Below are 22,907 nucleotides of genomic sequence, written 5' to 3'. Positions count from 1 at the left end.
TATAGCGCGCATCAAAGGGTTAATAGTGAAAATGTCCTGAACAAACATATGCTGATGAAACTGGTCTTTTCTAATAAATATGCACTGCGAAATACCTTGGCAAACTCTACAGAAAAGGCTGCATCTGATATCATAGATTCCAAAACGAGACTAAGAATTTTAGCGTGCGTAAATGCTGCAGGAACAAAGTGTAAACTTTTCATAATCAGAAAAATACACAACCTCGAACATTTAAAGGAGTAAAGACTTTACTCATTATACAGTCAAAAGTCTTTAATCCGGACGTCCATAATGAGGAATGATCTATAATCTGGACCTCAAAGCTACAAACTTTCTGCGCATAATACCTTTACGCATGCGCGTTTAATGTATAACGAACGGTATAAGCTAAGCTAAAATTATCTAATTATCTATTTCAGTTAATGTTGCAGATTGCGTTGTTCCTTAATCTTCTAATTGGATCCGGCTTATTATTTTTTGCAGACTGTTTGAGCAATTTTATAAAAGTAAACTTTAACTTTCGATTATGTCAAAAAGAATTTCCGATTCTGGAGCTGCCAAAGGACAAAGCGAAAGCATGTTTCGACGTCCATCAAACAAAAAGTGGAATTGCAGTAAAAAATGGATAAAGGCATATCCTTTGTTTCTCTAACCATTCTGAAATCTGTTTATCAATTTTACGCTGCTCTGCGGGGGGTTGTTTCTCTAACCATTCTGAAATCTGTTTATCAATTCCACGCTGCTCTTCGGGAGGGGCTTCACGCTACCATATTTGATAGTAAGGATAGTGAAGTTGATAGCCACGAATTTGAAGGTTTTCAGATATCACAAGCCCAAGGTGAAATTTTCCAGTTAATGGATTTAGTAAAGAAATGTGAAGAAGCGGTAATAAATGAAGACAATATAATAGAAGTTTTTCATTGCGATGACAATGCCCCAATCATCAGTCACTTACGAACAGCAAAATCTGTAGTATGATTCTAGATGCACAAAAAAAAAAAAAAAAAAAAATCATTATTAATAGTGAACAAAGTGACAGAAAGGGACTTTGGCTTTACAAGTTAGATGGACTTCTTGCCAGAGATATTACAGGACTTGACAAATGGAACTTTATAACTGAAAAAGAAGTTATGTCGGTCTAAAGAGAAAGTATTAGCACAAGAAACGAAGCGAATTAAACAACTTACATTGAAAGAAATGTTTAATAAAGTAAACAAATTTTAAGCTCTTTATTTTTTGTAAACTTTGACACCCTTTAGATAATAAATGCTTCATTATTTCATAAATCATGATTTCAGGTTTTTAACTTTTAATTTTATAATTTCTACATGCCATCTTCCTAGATTTAAACTGATGGTCTAATATCTGGAAAAATAAAAAATCCCAAATCGCCAGTCTCAAGAAGTCAGGATCTCAGACTTTGTACCGAATTAGTATTAGTACGTATCTTTATTAGACACAATTTTATTTAGATATGCAGTTCTACATGTAAGGATATATATATATATATATATGATAGTTTATACTTGAATGTAATTTCATATGTGTCCTTAATATATATCAATATCAGTTTCTGCATTTGACAAGGGTGACAAATTGTATAATGAATGTAAGAAACCAATAACTTTGTAATCAATTTCAACTTATCAATTAAAGTATAAAAATAGTGCTTTTAGTATTTTAAATGACAGCATGAAATTCATATGTATGTACTTTCATTTTATATATACAATATAAACAGTCATTTAATACTGGATTTTGTATCAAATAAGCACTAACAAAAATAATGAAATGCATAATTAACTACGAGTCATTAGTATTTGTGATATTAACTGTACATGATAACTACCACTAAACTATTAAAGATATTAAAAATATTTAAACTTCATTCAAATACAAATAAAGATTGTCCTGTCATTCAGAGAATACATTTGTGTTCTACTACACATTTGGTACATTCCGATTACCTGCACCTCACCAAAAAGTCAGAAAAGAGTATTGAGGTAATGCAGGATGTTGCTAAGTATTTAAGTGGCAATCAAGATATTATCTACATATGTAGAAATGAGCCTGATGGCTTCCAATGTCTTTTGAAATTTTTGCCCAAGATTGCAGATTAATATTCCTCCTATGGGAATTCCAGTGTTTTAAAACAGCAGTGGACTGCATACTATGTCTTATTTAAGAATTTCATGCATGAAATTTCTCATCTTAAGATTTCGATGCCAAGTTTGTGCACTTTTCTAATATTTTTTTCGAAATGAGATCACTGCATATGGCACTCTTTTCAACACTTCTCATTTCAAGAACAACAATGTAAAAAACCAAGAACTTTGTACGCCATTTATTTCCAAAAAGAATGTAAAAAAATAGGCAGCACTGGATTTATTCTTGAAAGAGATATAAAGCTAGCCAAACAAATATTTCTCTCCGAAGTTAAAAAGAAGTTGGTGAATGCTTTTCAAAATCACTAACCAGTCAGTGACATCTTGTTGGAGGTGCAGAGAATCAGAATGTATCACATACTTACATAATTCTGCAGGTATAATGTTTGTATAGTCACCCATATGCACGATTTTGAATGTTACAGGAGGAATCCTTCTTCAGAAAAGCTTATAGCACAATAAAACATAGCATTTACAGTAAATAACAAAAAAAGGTGTATTAATACTTTTAAAAATTACACATGAGATATTTTAGAAGTAAATTTTGTCTGTACGTCTTATGCAGCATAGAAAATGGAAGCACTACTGCAGACAGCCTGGTAAAAGATAATTCAAAGGTAAATCTCCAGATGTTGGTGATAACAATTCAAAGCTGGTAATCCAATTAAAGAGCTGTTTGTAGATTGCAACCATTCCTCTTGCATTCTAATTGCTTTTATTGCTGCTTGTTATTTGCACATTGAATCATACTCATCATCATCTTTACACATACAATTCTTTCTTTACATACTCATTATTACAGTACAAAGTCTGAAATCTGGAAGTCCATTATCTGGATCTCAAAACCTCCAACAACGTTTTCTCGTAGGCTTTATGCATGCGCATTTAATTCCCCCCTCCGAGCATAATAAAACATCTGGAGATTCTTAATTTCACTTCGACACTAAATAAAATACTCTTATTGAAGAAACAATTATTTTAGCATAAATTTCTACTATCAGTAATTTGGCTCCATTGCTGCGTATATTCTTGGCATACATCTCAAACCCAAACATTCCACATAGATACATCGTTGATCTGAAGCCAAACCGGCTAATCATTATTTATTGTACTTTCCTTTCATCACCGCATGTTTATCAAAACATCACAAATTGAGTAATGACTCATGTAGTGATGCCTAAACAATTTTTTAATGTAAATAATTGCATAATAAAGGAGTATGGTAACCTTTTATGTTGACATTACGCCTGGCGATGATTACAAATTTAAGTTAAATGCGCTAAAAGATGTTGACGAGGAAAAATTTACCAAAACTTTCTTTCCATATGCTAAAAATAAATTTTGTTGATGATACTCATAGACCCAAAGATTACATTTAGGGCTATTTGAATTAAGAATTACTGGTTTGTTATTCACATAAAATCAGCGCCATGGCTCGTGTGGCCGCATTGAATCACAGAATTTACGACCCACAGAGACTGCATCAGGCGGTAAGATATCTAGTGCTGGCTCTCAATAAGGCTTAAGTATATAGTGGGATTTATTCAGAACTCTGATAAGCCTTAAGCAAATAGACATAAATATAATAAATAACTAAAGTAATACAATTCAGGCTTAATTGTCTCTGCGCGATAGAAGCAAGATAAAATTTAATGTCAGTTGGCAAGCTCATGATGCATAACCAAATATGTATAGTGAAGAATAGCTAAATTTGCTGATGATAGCCGCTAATTTTAAAGGTTTTCGGATACTGCAAAACAAAGGTGAAATTTTCCAATCAATGGATTTTGTAAAGAAATGTGGAGAAGCGGTAATAAATGAAGATTATATAAAAGAAGTTTTTCATTGATGACTATGCTTCTCAATCATCAATCAACTAATGGATGGCGAAATCTGTAGTATGGTTCGAGATTAAAAAAAAACTGCTACTGACAGTGAAGAAAGTGACAGAGAAGTTACTGAAAATGAGAAAATTTCGATTAGCACAAAAAACAAAGCAACTTACTTCCATTGAAAGAAATGTTTAATAAGATAAACAAATAAATATTAAGCTCTTTTTTTTTTTCTTTTTGTAAATTTTGATACCCTTTAGATTATAAATACGGTGCTACTTTGGTAGACGGTTGCACGGATTTTGGCGAGTAATAAAACTTATGGCAAACCCATTGCTGGATATGTTATTTATGGTAACGGATACTTTGTTGTCATTTTATTAAAAAAATAATGCATTTTATTATGCATAACTTCCATGTTTTAAATATTATTTATGGCTTCTAAATATTAAAAATCAATTTAATTTTACATTTTTATTTGAAATAAAAATTTTGTTGTTTATATTTTATATAATTTTATGTTGTTGATGATGTAATCAATGACGTCACCTTACTTAAAAAGTAATTGGTTTTATTAATATCTATAAATTTAATGTTTTAAACATTATTTATGGCTGTTAAATATTAAAATACAATTTAATTTTGCATTTGTTTTAAAAATGAGTTTATTATGAATGATTATTTAAATAATTTTAATTCTATGCATGATGTAATCAGCTCCCTGATTGGTTACTGAATATTTGTGCATTACTGCGCCATTTTAAAATTTTATTATTCATCTCTTCGAATTCGTCAGATTTCAAATGGAACGGATATCCCTGTTTCGAAGATGAATGTTGTTATTGGTAATTACCAAGAATTATTGGTATTGGAATAAAAAAATTGCCGTTTGAGACCTTATTTTGGCCAACCTGTCTTTCCTAATCAAAGATTTATTTATAAATTGTTATTAGCGTCAGAGGAAATTTATTTTAAATTTTTGGAGGAAAGCTCGCTAATTGCTTCTTCAATGAAGTGCGAGATATGTGGATAACAGATGAAGATGGTTAAAAGAGCCAATTCAATTATGATTTCGATTTTTTTTGTGGTACTTATCAATAAACAAGAGTTAAATTACTCAAAAAAATGTAAGTACATATTTTTCTTTTATTTTATAATTGTATACTTCAATTTTTGTTAAAAAAATTAATACACTATTTTCAAAAATTGCTGAGATAATTATTGTCACATATGTTTTAATGTTAATTATATTTTATATAACGTATTTTAAAGTATTTGAATTTAATAATATTCTATTTCTTTTAAATGTTGGTAGGATGGTTTTTAATTCGATATTCAATTTCAGTAATATTTTAATCTAATTAAACATTGGCACAATGTTTTTATAGCGGTGTTTTTATTCTCTTTTTTGCTATATGAAAGTAATATACTCATAGTAAATGTATTTATTTACACTTGCCTGCCATCTTAAAAAACATTTTAAACAAAAAATTAATCCATTATTTTTAACGATATTTATTTTTTTAAAGTTTCGAATACTTTACTATGCGTAAAAACAGCGTTTTTCAAGATGGCTGACGGTTGTAAAAAATCGTGCCAACGTAAATCGCCAAAAATCCGTGCAACCGTCTACCGAAGTAGCACCATAAAATACTTCATTATTTCATAAATCACAATTTCATATTTATAATTTCTACATGCCATCTTACTAGATTTAAAATGATGATCTATTATCCAGAAAAATCCGGAATCGCCAAAGTCCTGACGAGTCCAAATTTCGGATTTTGTACTGTATTATTTTGTCTGATTTTCACACTATCGTTTCTGAAAGTGAAACTACCAAAACTACATCTTCAGAAAGAAAATGTAGTAGATCATTAACATGAATACTTGTTTCCACATGAAATTAAATAAAATTGCCAAGCTCCGTTAATTGAAATTTGTAATATTTCTGTTACCTGATAGGTTAATATTCAGAACTCCTGTGTTAATGGACAAGGAGTGGAAAACTTTAACGGCAATTTGATAGAATTATGTTTGCTTTATTTTGGATAGAAAATATTTAGCAACTGCTTCTAAAATAGCTTAGAATTCTTTTTTTCTCCAAGTTAATAGCTTTCTGCCACCAAATGATGGCCACGCCTTCAAATGGTGTCTTGTGGTACGTCTGCTCTTGTTCTGCAATTCTGAAGAACATCATAGCTGCTTGATATTTTGCATATGAATTCCAGGATGTGCAAACTCGAACACTGACAGTTACTCAACAATATATGACAATCTTGTAGGGAACTAATATTATCACCTTCATCGTTTGATACATTTCATAGAGCCAAGATAAAAATATAGACTCTGAAAAAAGAATCAATAGTTAAAATTGTGGCTTATAGACATACTTAAAAATCATGTATGCAGTTATGATTAATACACATAAAAACAAAATCACAAATACAAAATGTTAAAAAAAAAAAAGCAATAATTATCTGCAACAAAAAAAAAAAAAAAAAAAAATTAAAACATTGAGCTGGATGAATTTCTCTACATTCTAATAACAAAAAACACAAACAATAAAAATGAAGACAACAAAAAAATGAAATTCCTAATGAAATAAACACACCAGTGTCAGTTTCACTTAAACAGCTAGGATTCCAGAAGTACAGAATAGAAACTGATGCTTATACATAAAGGTCAGAAGGCACGTGACTTAACTGATATGAAAACACCATTACCATTTAGCTCCACCGACTGGCATGTAAAAAATTCAAAACAATCATTCCGTTTTCAAGTTACCTATACCGATGCTGGGCTGGTAACAGTGGAATCGTTGCATCGTGTATATGTGACACTGGTTCTGAAAGCTCAAAGTAAATTTTGTCTGTTCATCTTATTCAGCACAGAAAAGGGAAGCAGTATTGCAGACAGCCTGGTAAGAGATAATTCAAAGGTAAATCTGCAGATGTTGGTGATAGCAATTCAAAGCTGGCAACCCAATTAAATAGCTGTTTGTAGATCACAACCGTTCCACTTGCATTCCAGTTGCTTTAATTTATTCCTCTTTGCAATTTTCACATTGAATCATGCTCTTCAGCGTTTTACACATGTAATTCATTCTTCGCTTATTTATTATTATTTTGTCTCATTTTCATACTAGTATCTTTTTTAAAAGTGAAGCTACCAAAATGTCATCTGCAGAAAGAAAACCTAGAAGATACTTGAATACTTGTTTCCACATGAAATTAAACATAATGGCCAAGATCAATTAAGTAATATTTGAAATGTCTTTGTTACCTGATAGGTTAATATTCAGAATACGCATGTTAATAGACAAGGGCTGGCAAACTTTGGTGGCTATTTCATAGAATTACTTTTCCTTTATTTTATATAGAAGATATTTGGCAATTGCTTCTAAAATAATTAGAAGGGTTTTTTTTAACCGAGTTAACAGCTTTCTGCCACCAGATGATGGTCACTAAGCATGGTGGCCTTCACTTCAAATGGTGTTTTGTGGTACCTCTGTTCTTGTTCTACAATTCAAAAGATATTCTTGATATTTTGCATATGAATTCCTGGATGTGCAAACTCGAACACTGACAGTTACTCAGCAATATATCATAGTCTTGTAGAAAACTAATAGTATCACCTTCATTGTTTGATACATTTCATAGACCCAAGATAAAAATATAGAGGTACTTTTCCGTTTTGCCGGCGCAAACGATAAAGTCGCCAATAATGGTTTAACTGATGCCAGACGAAATATCTTCGCTAGTAACCTTTTACGCCTCAGTTTCAAAACAAGTTGAAGCCAATTCTTATCAGATTGTTTCTTTCAATACTGGCATATAGAATTTTTACACGATATTTAAATTTTATCCCCTAAGACAATTCACGGTAATAAGTCAATTAGTTCTAAGTCAATTAGAACGCAATTACACCGCTAATCCGAAGGCGAAATCAAGTGTTAAATTCATCAATTCTAATGAGAATGCACTAGCGAAGTAAAGCACTGCGGTTTTACATAATTTTCTCAGTAAGCTATTTGTACGAATTGAAATAATTCTTGCATTTAAACTTGTATTCCAAATTAAGATTTAACTTGAAATTAATGTAGATAATTACTGAGCGAATTAGATTTTAGTAGCGTAGTTTATGTGAGATGAGATCACTTGGGGTCACGTGATACGAACCGGCGAATCAGGATTTTGAACCATGAAATCATAGTAAATTCTTAAATTAATGTCTTTTTACAAATTTATTGTCTTTATTTATTGGCTTTTTACAAAATTTTAAACCATATTAAAATGTTTATGCCTTCAAAATAAAAAAAATTCTTAGAATTAACATTTTTTATGTGTATACTGTATGTTGTCGCCAACAAAGTCTGCTTGGCGAGATTTGCGCCGGCGAAACGGAAAAGTACCAAATATAGACTCTGAAAAAAGAATCTATAGTAAAATTGTGGCTAATAGGCATACCTAAAAATTATATGTTTGCAATTTTGATTAATCTGTGTTATGGTACAAATTTGGAAACTACTTGTTCTTTTTTGGCGAATTTTGACATTTTCTTCATTAACAAATGAATACCTAATATTTTTAACAGAAAAGTTGGGGAAAAAATAGCCTTTTACAGGGCCATACAAATCTAATAACAAAGAAATGAAGTACTGTATAAATGAACAAGCATTTTTATTTATTTTTTAATAATAGAATTAATTCCCACACAATTTCCATAACTATAATTTATTTTTATTTGAATTTTTACATACATATGCTTATTATCATGTTTTCTTTTGCTCACATTAATTTATGTGTACTAAATACTACGTGTAAGCCAGCTAACTTACATATTGTTTTCTTTCCTACATATTTACGTGCATTACATATTACATGTAAACATATAATATTTAATATACGTAACATTTAGTACGTGTAAATTATCTACATGCAATACATGTCACATATATATAATTGACAAGTATCAAATATGTTTTAACAAGGTAATTTTTTCATATGCTTAATTTACTTTTTTATCCTAGCTTTAATTCATGTACAATAAGTAGCTTGCTTAATCACCTAAATTTGACTTTAATATCAAGCTTTTCTTGTTATCTTTCAGCTTAATTATGATGTTTAAAAAACTAATTTATATTAATAAATGCTTAATATTACATTTTGTGTTCGCCTTAACACAAATTTCATTTACTTATGTTTAATGTCATGCTATTTTTTCAAACTTTTCTTAAATATCAGGTTTAATAAGCTACACTTGACTGATAAATTCTTACTGTCATATACATTCTGCTGACTTTACGCTTAATATCATATTTAAAACCATTGCCAATTAGTTGTGGGTGTGATAAGTAAAAGATGCAATGTCACTACAGAGTTTTCTGTAATAGTAAAAAAAAAAAAAAAAAAAAAAAAAAAAAAAGCATTTTGGCATTAATGATGTTAACAGAGATTAATGCAATTTCAGTTCTTTTCCAGATGTAAACAGGTGTATCATAATTTATGGAGATAAAGTTTACACAGTATGCTGGATTAGTCTTACATCCCACATCTCCTTTAAATTTAATTAATAACAGCTAAAATGCATGGAATGTGAGTAACAATAAACTTACATGCATGAATTTTAAAAGCTACCAATTAAATATTTTTATATCTTATCTATGCTTAATGCATTGAACTAAAAAAATGCACCTGAATTTATTAATTATTAACGTATTTGCAAAACTCATTCCATAAACTATACTTTATATATTTATTAATTAACATTTGTTTTTAAACTTAACAAATTTTTCAAGTAAGAAATTATCTAAAATAAAAACTTTATATTAAGAAAATGTTGGTGATCTTTAATTAAATATATTTTCATGATTTCATTATTTTTTATATGTTTCACTTTTTAGGGTGTAAATAATTTAGTAAAAGGAATTTGTAGTTATAATTTTAATAAGAGGTTATTTATAAGATTTACTCAATAAATTCAACAAAAAATTTAATTAGTTTTAAATACATATCTAATATATATGATTTCCTACCAGCATCAAAATGCTTCCTAAATGGATTCGTTCCTCCAAATGTCTTTCTACATACTCTATACACATGAGGTTGCTCTTGATATGTCCAAGATTTAACTGGAAATCTTTGACATCTCATTTCCCTTTTTTAAAGTAACTTGAGGAAACCTTTTATTGTTTCTGTGAATGTCATATACTAACTTCGTAGTGTATTTGCTACTGTAAGTGGATAGTCATAGTCTTCAGTATATGTTCACTTTAAAATGAGAGTACCAGACGCACTATTTTATTACATGCACAATCCATCACAGTTCCATCATGAAACACAAAGCTGTGATCAGTCACAGCATTAAACTCAGAAAAAGGCCAAATTTAACATAAATTACAGTAAAGATATGAGTCAAGCATTTAGTGACACTTCAGGATTTCACTATTAGAAGTATTTCAAAGTTGTAACAAGCATGTGATCCTCATAGTGCATTCTGGTAGGTGATACATATAAAGACTGAACACTTATGAATAAGTAAAAAGCAATATGTATGTAAAAATGTCCTGAAATCCATTTGCATAACGGCTGCTTTAAAGGGAAAAACTTATTTTCTCAAGAAGCTCTAGTTTTCTTGGAATAGCAAAAGTTACTTCAAGTCAATATTTCTTTAAAACGATTCGATTCTTATTTTACATATACAAAGTGTTTTTCTCTTTTTGAAACAGATAAATAGCTTATTATTTACTTTGTTAAAATGACAATTTGCATACTTCACACAGGCTGTGTTGTTGGCTTTATACCGGACAATATAATGGCTGGAAATTTTTAATTATGACACTGAGCATCTCTTAAAACTCGACGAATTTTGACATCCCTAAATTATGTCCCAAGTACGAATGAACCAAAATTAAATTCACATAATGAGGTTTCTTGGCTGCATCGACGATTTCTTACTGCATCAATAAGCATTGTTACTATTTTAGCACCTCAAAAGTGAGTTGCCTTCAATGTAGAAAAACATGTTTCTACAATTTCTTCTGTCCATATGACTTCATGCATTTACGACTCATGACACTCTTCTACTCTATGACTATAGATACAATCACCCTTTGGAATAAATAACTTATGCACCTTACATGAAATGTTTCTCTGATATATGAATATGCTTGTTTAAAATGGTCATTCCTCTAAACCACTTATTACATAATTCACATAGATGAGACTTCTGCCCATATACAGTCAAAAGTCTTTAATCCGAACATCCATAATCCGGAATGATGTATAATCCGGACCTCAAAGCTACAAAACTTTCTGTGCATGCGTAAATGCATAATACATTTATGCGTGCGCATAATACGTTTACGCATGTGCATTTAATGTATAACAGATGGTATAAACGAAGCTAAAATTATCTAATTATCTATTTTAGTTAATGTTGCAAATTGCATTGTTCCTTAATCTTCTAACTGGATCCGGCTTATTATTTTTGCAGACTGTTAGAGCAATTTTATAAAAGTAAGCTTGAACTTTCGATTATGTCAAAAAGAATTTCCAATTCAGGAGCTGCCAAAGGATCTACAAAGCGAAAGCATGTTTTGATGTCCATCAAACAAAAAGTGGAATTGCTGTAAAAAATGGATAAAGGCATATCCTTTGTTTCTCTAACCATTCCGAAATATGTTTATCAATTTCACGCTGCTCTGCAGGGGAAGGAGGGAAACGTTGCAGTGCACAATAAACTGGATGTTGACTGTCAGCACTATCCTTATCTTCAGGGTAGATGTTTTTATTTTATTCGACTTATAATTCCTTACTAAACGTAGTATTTCATCTCGATGTACTCCATCTTTGATATGATTTAAATCAAATTCCTTGTCGTAATAAATATCACAAATACACATCAAATAGTTTTCTGGTAGCAATTTTCTAATTTCGACTATGCGTAATGTATGCTTTACACATGCGCGCGTTAAAAAAATGTTTAATAAGTAAACAAATAAATATTAAGCTTTTTCTTTACAAATTTTGATACCCTTTAAATCATAATTGCTCTTTATTTCGCAAATTACATTTCATATTTTTAATTTTATAATTTCTGCATGCCATCTTACCAGATTTAAACTGATGATCTATAATCCGGAAAAACCGTTAATCCGGAATCGCTGAAGTCCCGACTAGTCCAGATTAAAGACTTTTGACTGTATAAATAAACCATGTGACTAAATAACTTCTCACATACTTTACACATATGAAGGTTATCTTAACTCTGTGATGGCTTATACCGTGATTTCTATGGGCAAAATTAATATAGCAAAATTTGCTTAGCCTGTAATACAGGTGGGCTTGCATTTTTCGTCGCAAACCGGTATGTAGATCTTAAGTATGAAATAAACAACATGGCATTTTTGAAGTGATTTTGTTAAAAACAATAGAACAATCAGAGGTTTAAATGTACAATCAAATGCTCATTAAACTACCCTTGTGAATACATGACGTCTTGTATTCTTCACACACATATGGAAATTTAAATAACTCTTTTGACTATATGACTTCTTACACACTTCACATCCATATGGTTTCTTTCCTGAGTGAACAAGCGTATGCGTATTTAAATTACTCTTCTGATTAAATGACTTCTTACATACTTTACATACATATGGTTTCTCTCCCGTGTGAATACGCATATGCTGATTTAAATTACACTTTTTAATAAATGACTTCTTACATATTTCACACACGAAAGATTTCTCTCCCGCGTGAATAAGCATATGGAGATTTAAATTACTCTTATAACTAAATGACTTTTTACATAGTTCACACACATAAGGTTTCTCTCTTGTGTGAACACACATATGCAACTTTAAAGTGGATTTATGACCAAATGACTCCTTACATACTTCACACGCATAAGGCTTCTCCCTTGTGTGAAAACACATATGCACCTTTAAAGCAGAGTTACACCTAAATAATTTCTTGCATATTTCACACACATAAGGTTTTTCTCCTGTGTGAATATGCACATGCCTGTATAAACTACTCTTATGATTAAATAACTTGTTACATACTTCACACATGTAAGGTTTCTCTTTTGTATGAATAAGCATATGCTGATTTAAATTATCTTTTTGAATAAAAGACTTCTTACATATTTCACACACACAAGATTTCTCTCCTGTGTGAATACGCACATGCTTGTCTAAAGTACCCTTAAGTCTAAATGACTTGTTACATAGTTCACAAACATAAGGTTTCTCTCTTGTGTGAATACGCATATGGTCTTTTACAGCAGAGTTACACCTAAATAACTTCTCGCATATCTTACACGCGTAAGGTTTCTCTCCTGTGTGAATAAGCACATGTCTGTTTAAACTTCTTGATGCTAAATGACTTGTTACACACTGCACACACATAGGGTTTCTCTCTTGTGTGAACAACCATATGCCTTTTTAAATCATTGCTTCGAATAAATGACTTCATACATATTTCACACACATTAGGTTTCTCTCCTGTGTGAATACGCATATGCTTCTTTAAACTACTCTTAAGACTAAATGATGTGCTACATATTTCACACCTATAAGGTTTCTCTCTTGTATGATAATGCATATGCTGCTTTAAAGTCCAGTTATAACGAAATGACTTTTACATACTTTACATATATGAAGTTTCTCTCCTGTGTGAATAAGCTTATGCATGTCCAATTTATTATTTGAACAAATCTCATTTTACATATTTCACATTTATAAGCTTTATCTCATTTTTGAATAAGCATAAGCTTATTTAACTTAAATTTCTGACTAAATAACTTTATACATATTTTCACTCACATAAGGTTCCACTCCTGTATGAATAATGGCACGTGTTTAAACTACACTTTTGAGTAAATATCTTCGTACATAATTGACATGTATAAGGTTAGTCTTTTGTATAAAAAATCATATGATTATTTCAAATGCTGTCTCGATTGAGTAATTAATTCAATACCTAATGCACGAGGTTTTCTCCTGTAGGGCTATGAGTATGATCTTTTAAAATAATTTTGTTTCATAGCCCCTAAATATGAATTTTCATATCACATAACTTGGTTCACATCCTCAGGATGATGTTCATGGATGTTAAATGGGTTCCTTGACTGAAATTTTATTCAAAGCATTTCTCAGATGCTTTACTCTACCGTTTCGTGTCTTGCGAAAATACATGTGACTGGTTATCTTTATAAAATTATCAAAACATATCATGCGTCAGACTTATCTGGTACGCTATATATGCAAACCTTGATTCCTAAGAACAATTAATAACATATATCACAGAAATATGTTTATATGTACACTTTTAAATTTATGACGTTGATAATGGGCAATTATATGTACATTATTAAAGTTATGACGTTGCTAATGTTCGATTATATGTACATTATCAAAGTTATGACGGTAATTATTACATGAAACTTTGATTTTTCTAGAGACGTTAGTTAACTACTGCTTCAGAGTTTAAAGAAGTCACTTACTTTAAAACGCTAAACATTTTCCACATTTTAGAATAAACAATTTGCGAAGCATTTTGCTGTAAAGTAACAAAAAGCGATGTTCAAGTCTTAACAAAATCGATTCATTCATTTGCTCAAGATGTAAATCAAACATGAAAGTCTATCCGGAATTTCAGAGAACTACAGACAAAAATTTTTTGTACAACCAAGGCGAAGTTATACACAACCAAGACGAACTTTGGTAGAACCAATGGGTAGACCAAAACAAAGCCGAAGAATATGTATTGCTAAAGAATATATATGTACGTTCCTTGCCAAGGCTGTGAATCTTTGCAACAAACGCGATAATTGTTTCGTATTGCATCTGCTAAGTCTTTGTACTTGCGAGGCGAAAAATCAATTTCTGCCACTACAATCCGACCACGTATTCCAGATTTATGTAAACATCCGGTTTTGAGAGGAAGTGAGCATATCTATCAGGGATGAGTGTTTCTCAACCCTACCCAACTTTTTGAATTTTTGACGTAACAGAAAATTCGACTAGTTCCGACTATAAACTATCTGTATTTGCTCTAGCAAAGAATGTCTTTGGCTATTACACATATTCTTCGGCTCTAGCCCCCTTTTTGTATACCTTTTTTTGGGCACCTAAGCTTGATCTTTCGCCCATCGGTGCTGAAAGACTTCGCAGATGCAAAAGAAAACTGCTGTCTGCCATTGCAGGCGTTAGTGAATTAGTTTTGTTTGCAAATTAATATGAAATTTTACCCTTCAAGATCAAAATACTTCGCAGTATTCGCATGGTTTCACAGTTTTAAATAAATAACTTCTTCAAACTGATTAAGTTCCAATACTAGGAAAATTAAAAAACTTCATGAAATGGCTATCGACAAGAAATCATACTTATATGAAATATAATAAAATAATTTTTTTGAATTGTTCCTGGGAATCAAGTCTCACGCATAATGTGTATTGATATTTTTATAAAGATAATCATTTTTATTTGCGTAAGACACCGAAAGCTAGAGTGAAGCACCGTACATTCTTCTAGACCATAAACACCATCCTGAGGTACGCTGCAAGTTATATGATACTAAGGATATGACTGGTTAGAGTTATTCGTATAATTCTAAAGTTTCATGTTCTAAGAGGTATATAACAAAGCAATATTTTAAAACAGGCCATGTCTACTGGAACAAAAAATCATCTCGAGTGTGAGGTTTGTAAGAAATTATTTAGTGTAAAGTGTAATTTAAAGAGGCATATGCTTATTCATACAGGAGGTAAACCCTATGTATGTGAAGTTTGTAATCAATCATTCAGACTAAAGGGTAATTTAAAGAAGCATCTGTGTATTCATACAGGAGAGAAACCTCATCTATGTGTAGTATGTAAGAAGACTTTTAGTCAAAATTCTAATTTAAACAAGCATATGCTTATTCATACAGGAGAGAAATCTTATATGTGTGGAGTATGTATGAAATCATTTGGTCTAAAGAGTATTTTAAACATGCATATGCTTATTCACACTGGAGAGAGACCTTATGTATGTGAAGTATGTAAGAAGTCTTTTAATCAAAATTGTAATTTAAGAAAACACATGCTTATTCATACAGGAGAGAAACCTTATGCATGTGAAGTGTGTAAGAAGTTGTTTACTTATAAGAGTAGTTTAAATCTGCATATGCTTGTTCACACAGGAGAGAAACCTCATACATTTGAAGTATGTAATAAGTTATTTAGTCATAAGAGTGATTTAAAGAAGCATGTCCTTATTCATACAGGAGAAAAACTTCATGTATGTTAAGTTTGTAAGAAATCATTTGGTATAAAGTGTAATTTAAACAAGCATATGCTTATTCATATAGGAGAGAAACCTTATGTGTGTGGAATGTGCATCACACACAAGTCATTTAGTCAAAATGGTTATTTAAAATATCATATTCTAATTCACACAGTAGAGAAATCTCATATGTGTGAAGTATGTAAGTAGTCATGAAATAAAAAGTGTAATTTAAACAGGCATATGCTTATTCATACATGAGAGATACCTTTTGTGTGAAATATGTAAGATGTCATTTAATCAAAAAAATTTGCAGGAAAAAACAGGAATGTGCTTATTTATGCAATAAAGAAAACACTTTTATATAAAGTTTAAATGTGCATATACTTACTCGCACAAAAAGGGTAGTTTGTATATGTGAGTTATTTAATAAGTCATTTTAGTTGAAAGGCTAATTTAAAGAAGTATATGTTAATTGACATAATAGAGAAGCATTACAAGGGTGAAGTATGTAAGAAGTTATTTAATGAAATGGGAAATTTACAGCAGAATATGCAGATTCACACAGGAGAGAAAGTTTCCCCATATGTGTGAAATATGTAAGAAATTGTTTAGATAAGCATATGCATATTCACACAGCAAAGAAACTTTGTTTGTAAGGTATATAAAATGTTATTTATATGAAAGGTTGATTTTAATATGCACATCTTCATAAAAGGGAGACCTCAGTTATGTATGTAACATTTCATTTGGACAGAAGCGGAATGTGAAGGAAGGCAAAAAATAATCGTCATATTGAGGTAATATTGATTTGTAACAACCCTTAATTATCAATAAAGTAAGGAGTTCTCCATGCGGTAAAGAAATGTCATTATGTGATGTCAAGGCTGGTTCCATCACACTGGGTGGTATAATTTAGAATACAAAATTCTTAAAATTTAGGGCAGCAATTAGTTCCAAAATTTAGGATTTGCAGAGGTTATGGCAGATGTAATAAAGCCTGTTGCTGATCCTGGGTGAAGTATGTAAATTTTCATTTGAGTAAAATGAATAATGAACCTTTTTTTTAATAATTAATCATTAAAATCATCCATCAAGAGAAAGAAATTTATTTATGCAAGATAAATCTCAAGTTGTTTTAAGCAAATACTTACTTAACCTTCTAGCACGCGCGTATGCACAAAATTTATGACAAACTCAGTTTTGCATTGCATTTCCCTCTCACTAACATAAGAACTGGGGATACTCAGATAACCGGCACTTGGAGAACTTCCAGAAATCGCGTTCACCTACTTGAGCGATAGGCGCCAAACAGTGGGAGGACAGTTCAGGTTGCAAGTTTAAACCTTCACTAAGCTAGGGAGAAAGGGAAAAGGGAAGGGATATTTTCTTACGCCTTACTTCGGCTGTCATGCGACTCTGCAGATGAATCTTCATGTTGATCACGTGACTTTGTCAGTAGACGTGGTGAATACGCTCATAAGCTGTTTGTTGTATTTTTAGATTACTATTAAAATTATTAATGACTTAAAAATTAAATAATCAATCAAATTAAAAATGTTAATAATTATCAAATTAAAATGATTATTTAATTATATTTCATTAATAATTAATAAATTAAATATGATTAATTAATTAGATTTCATTAATAATTAAGAAATTAAATATGATTAATTAATTAGATTTCATTAATAATTAAGAAATTATATATGATTAATTATTTATATTTCATTAATAATTAAGAAATTAAATATGATTAATTATATTTCATTAATAATTATTATTAAATTAAATATGAATTGTGGTTTATCCCAGAAACTAAGAAGTTCAGGAGACGGGCTCCCAGTTGTCGTTTAATTACCTTATAAATTATTTTCTAAACAACTTAATGACCTTATAAATTAATTATCCTAATAAAACAAAGTAGATAACATATGGTCTTTTCCTAACTTATCGTTCGCATTCACATTTTTTAAAATTATTTACTTAATATTTAAGTACATGTTATTTATCTAGCTATAACAAACTGGAATTAATTTCTAAATAAATTAATTGTACTCCTAACACGAATTATTTAGAATAAGAGAAGCACACGCGGGTTTTTTGCACAAGATGGCGGAAATCCGTTAGTCGGAACTTAACTCCAAGACGAACTACTAGGGTGTAACAGTTTTACCGCTATCTCGCTGACAGACACTCTGTATCATACAAGCAATTTTTTAATTCCTTCTCATCAAGTTTATATCAAAATAAAAAAAACTTATAAGACTTTGAAATGCTAATAAGTTAATGTAAAATATTAAAGAAACAATATTCTGCTACTTTTCTATGTCAAGGATATTTCACTGATTTCTTTACATAGAGGATTTTGCGGATTAAAATTCGGTGTATGAGTAAAAAATTTAAACTATTAAACAAAACATGAGCAAAATTCTTTCTTAGATAAACAAATAAAAGTTAATTAAATTTATATCTTCAAACCTTTACATGACAATTTTCTCAATCTTTAAACCCGGTAAAAAGAACATATATGAAATTACCTGATCGCGAAAAAGTATTTACCCTTTACAAATATGAACATTTCCACATATAAAATAAATAAAATATCCAAAAACTTTTACCTCTAAATTATCTATTATATTATAAACGTCACCAATGAATTCATACCGCAAACATTACAAATACTTAGTGTCAAATATTTAAATTATTTCCATGCACGTTTACTTCAACTAAAATTATACCAAATTCCTACAAACATAAAATTCACAAAATAATTATCATTTAATTAAATTCAAAAACACTACTTAAAATATAAATAAGCACATACATCAAATTAATAAAAATTAGCTTACAATCCTAATTACTTTAAACTAAATCATTGCTAATAACAATTTTCCCAGTAATACCAAATTACTTTACTTCCACCTTACATTTAGAACAATGCATAAAAATAATATCCTCAAATAATTAAAAATACTAACTTACCTAATCTTCAGAATCTTGATTACGTGTCCAATAAACTTTTCTTATTTTTGTTTCAGGATCTTTAAAATCATATTTATAGTTCACAGCAAGGTACCAGGTAAAATAAATAACTTAATAAAACATCTTTACTTCTATCTCGCACAACCTTAAAGAAACACTTATTACTACTCCTTTCAATCCCACTAAATACCCATTTCGAATTCACTTTAGTTAGGGCCATGGGATCCAAAAATTAACGAACACTGTTTCACACAACACAGAATAAAGCCAAATACAAAATTTCCAGATTTTTTCCCGATTTCCCCCCTTTTCCGATGAAAGAACCGTTATTCGTCCATTAATATCACATGACATATCCCATGATCTCTCATTTCCCTCACACAAAATAATGCGTATTCGGAACTGAGTACTGCTCACATTATTACCAAAGTCCTAGGTAGTAACCTTTATCGCCTCCAAAATGTCGCCAAACTACCAGTTACCATATTCTAAAGATCAGCCGTTCAAGTTTACTTTTATAACATTGCTCTTAAAGTCTGCAAAAAATAATAAGACGCATCCAATTCGAAGATTAAGGAACAACGCAATCATCAACATTAACTGAAATAGATAATTTTAGCTTATACCGTCCGTTATACATTAAAAGCGCACGCAAAAACTTATTCTGCTCTTGCGCACACGCCTGTGCGCAGGTCTTACGCGCACGCGTAAATGCCTATGCGCATGTGTCAACTCGGCGCATGCGCAAAAAGGTCTTAGCTTTGAGGTCCGAATTAACGACTTTTGACTGTATGCTAGCTAATCTTTGGAATATGGTAACAGGTAGTTTGACGACATTTTGGTAAGACGATAAAGGTTACTAAGCTAGGACTTCAGCAGTGTACATGGATATAGTCAAGAGTCAGTTTTAGGGTTGCCATAAAATGGTAAAAGAAGGCATAGTTGCCACATTTGGCAAGAAATTGCCCGTTTGGCAACATACCATAGACGGATGGAGAACCTTCTGGAACGAATTCTTACCGGTTTAGCCCAGAATGTTCTCAAACACAAGCCGAAAGCTATATAAACCCTGCTGGTCCACAGTCAGTGAGTGTGTGCCTCGTAGAGTGTCTCATCTAGTTAATCCGTGCGGAGACGATCTAGTTGACAGCCGGCCAGCGAGTGCCGAGTGGGTCGTCGAGTGCACCGAAGGAGTCTGTTAGTGTATCGCGGTTAGTGCATTGTCGAGAGAGCATGTTGAGCTCCAGGAACGACTGAACCGAAGAGTCGGGAGCTGTGCTCGTGTGTCGTCGAGTGCATCGTGAGTTGTAGCGTGGAGAGAGTCTCTAGAGTACGTGGAGTTTCGAGAACGACCAAGCAGAGTCAGGTGCTTTGCAGGAAGCTGTCTCCACCGTGATAGCCTGATAACCTGAAGGCTGTGTCCCTGATTGTGTCAGCGTGTTTAAAGTAGTTCATCAATGACTGTAAAATGTGTTTTGGAGCTGTCCTGACAATACTGGCTAATAAAGTGTGTTTGGATACTTCATCAAGTGTTGTCGTTATTCACTCCAAATCCACACAAACCCTGTACGAACAAAAGAAGAAAATAACACAACTGGTGTCAGAAGAAAAGGGAAAATGCAACAATATATAGAACGTTTTCAAACGTATATAGCCATTATTATGAATAATTGTTCAAAATTAATGGTAAGAATTAAAGAGAAGTATAAAAGTTAATAATGCTACAGTTATATATATCATAATTTAAAATACTAAGATGAAAAATGTATGTAGATTTACTTAATAATAATAATAACTAATCGTTTAGAATTTGTTGTGTGTGGTTTACCTTCTCAATGCAAACTGTACATTTTGCCTTGCATGATTTTCGCCCAGATCTTCCCCCCCCCCCTCCTCAGATATTGGGCTGAAGCGGGAATTTTTGGAAAGCGCCTTTTGAAGCCATTTTCCTCTTGGCGTCAAAAAATTTCTCCCGAGGTATGGTGATTTTACGCAATTCAAGATAGCAGAAAAAAATGCACCAAGTGCCACTTATTTGAGATTTCCTATGTTTCGGTGACATGCTAGTTCTGTGAAGAAAATATGGCGGGAGGGGGTAAATGATAATTGGTACCACAGCTGTTAATGTAGCGTTAAGCATGCAGAACCATGAAGTTTCCAACCCCTAAAATATTTTGATTTCGGGGGCTGCCAAATTTAAATAATTAATTATGTAACGTTTTATTTTTATTATTGGTTATTGTTATCTAAAATAATAAGAATCAAACAATATTTCAGGCTTAGACAGAATAGTTTTAGGGATCCCCAGGGTCATCAAAATTAGCAAACCACTGCTTACGTAATGAAGCCAAGTACAAATGACTCTTGAAAAATAATAAAATGTGCAATGTTCTAGTTTTATTAACAATGCTACTGAAGAGAATTTCAGTACTCTTGAAGATTAATGGTATTGTCAAATATATTATTAAAAAGAAAGTCACTTGTTTCAACATAAAATCTTTTGTTTGCAAGTAAACTGAAAATAATAATAATAATAAAAACTTTGAAAAATTCTTTTCATAAAATGGATGTATTAAAAGTCATGCATTCATTAATTTATTACAGGGGCATGGTTCTTATTGAAATAAGACTGTCACTGAATGATTGTTTAGAATCTGACATTTCTTGGTATTTAAAACCTATTTCACCACTTTTTGAATGATGTAAATATGCAGTTGTGGCTTTTGGGAAATTTATTATACAGTCAAAAGTCGTTAATTCGGACACCCATAATCCGGACCTCAAAGCTAAAACCTTTCTGCGCATGCGCCGCGTTGGCACATGCGCACATGCGTTTTACGCGTGCGCGTAAGACCTTGACTACTGCGCATATGCGTGTGCGCAAGTGCAGAATACGTTTTCGCCTGCGCGTTTAATGTATAACGGAAGGTGTAAGCTAAAATTATCTAATTATCTATTTCAGTTAATGTTAATGATTGCATTGTTCCTTAATCTTCGAATTTTATCCTGCTTATTATTTTTTGGAGACTGTAAGAGCAATTTTATAAAAGTAAACTTGAACTTTCGATTATGTCAAATATGACAAATAGAATTTCCGATGCTGGAACTTCCAAAGGATCTACAAAACGAAAGTATGTTTCGATGTCCAACAAACAAAAAGTGGAATTGCTGCAAAAAATGGATAAAGACATGAAGAATGTGACAGAGAGGTTAGTGAAAACGAAAAAATTTCGATTGACAAGTTATTAATCGGTATTCTCGGCACAGCAATTAACGGGACTTGAACAGCGGAACTTTGTAACTGAACAAGAAAATATGTCTGTTTATAGAATTAAAGAGAAAGTATGATCACATAAAACGAAGCAACTTAAACAACTTACATTGAAAGAAATGTTTAATAAATTAAACAAATAAATATTAAGCTTTTTTTTTTGTAAATTTTGATACCCTTTAGATCATAATTGTTCTTTATTTCATAAATTACGGTTTCATATTTTTAATTTTAGAATTTCTGCATGCCATATTACGAGATTTAAACTGATGATCTATAATCCGGAAAAATCGATAATCCGGAATCGCCGAAGTCCCGACGAGTCCGGATTAACGACTTTTGACTGATGCGTCTTTTGTATTTACCTATTATATTAATTA

At 31.3% G+C, this 22,907-nt stretch overlaps 1 protein-coding gene across 1 annotated transcript; it reads right to left on the bottom strand.

The window, feature by feature from the left end:
- Nucleotides 1-1,405: 1,405 nt before the first annotated feature.
- LOC118196626 (uncharacterized) lies at nt 1,406-14,941 on the bottom strand. Its single transcript, XM_085826777.1, has 2 exons — nt 10,035-14,941; nt 1,406-6,346 (listed from the first exon to the last, which is right to left on the bottom strand). The coding sequence occupies exon 1, from the start codon at nt 13,410-13,412 to the stop codon at nt 12,471-12,473; it is 942 nt and encodes a 313-aa protein (XP_085682903.1). The 5' UTR covers nt 13,413-14,941; the 3' UTR covers nt 1,406-6,346; nt 10,035-12,470.
- Nucleotides 14,942-22,907: the final 7,966 nt, after the last annotated feature.

The sequence above is a fragment of the Stegodyphus dumicola genome, chromosome 11, assembly GCF_044657685.1.
Source record: "Stegodyphus dumicola isolate Sdum_Otavi_A_Nest chromosome 11, ASM4465768v1".
NCBI lineage: Eukaryota > Metazoa > Arthropoda > Arachnida > Araneae > Eresidae > Stegodyphus > Stegodyphus dumicola.
The sequence above is the reverse complement of the archived record's forward strand: the minus strand, read 5'-3'. Positions and strand labels throughout refer to the sequence as shown.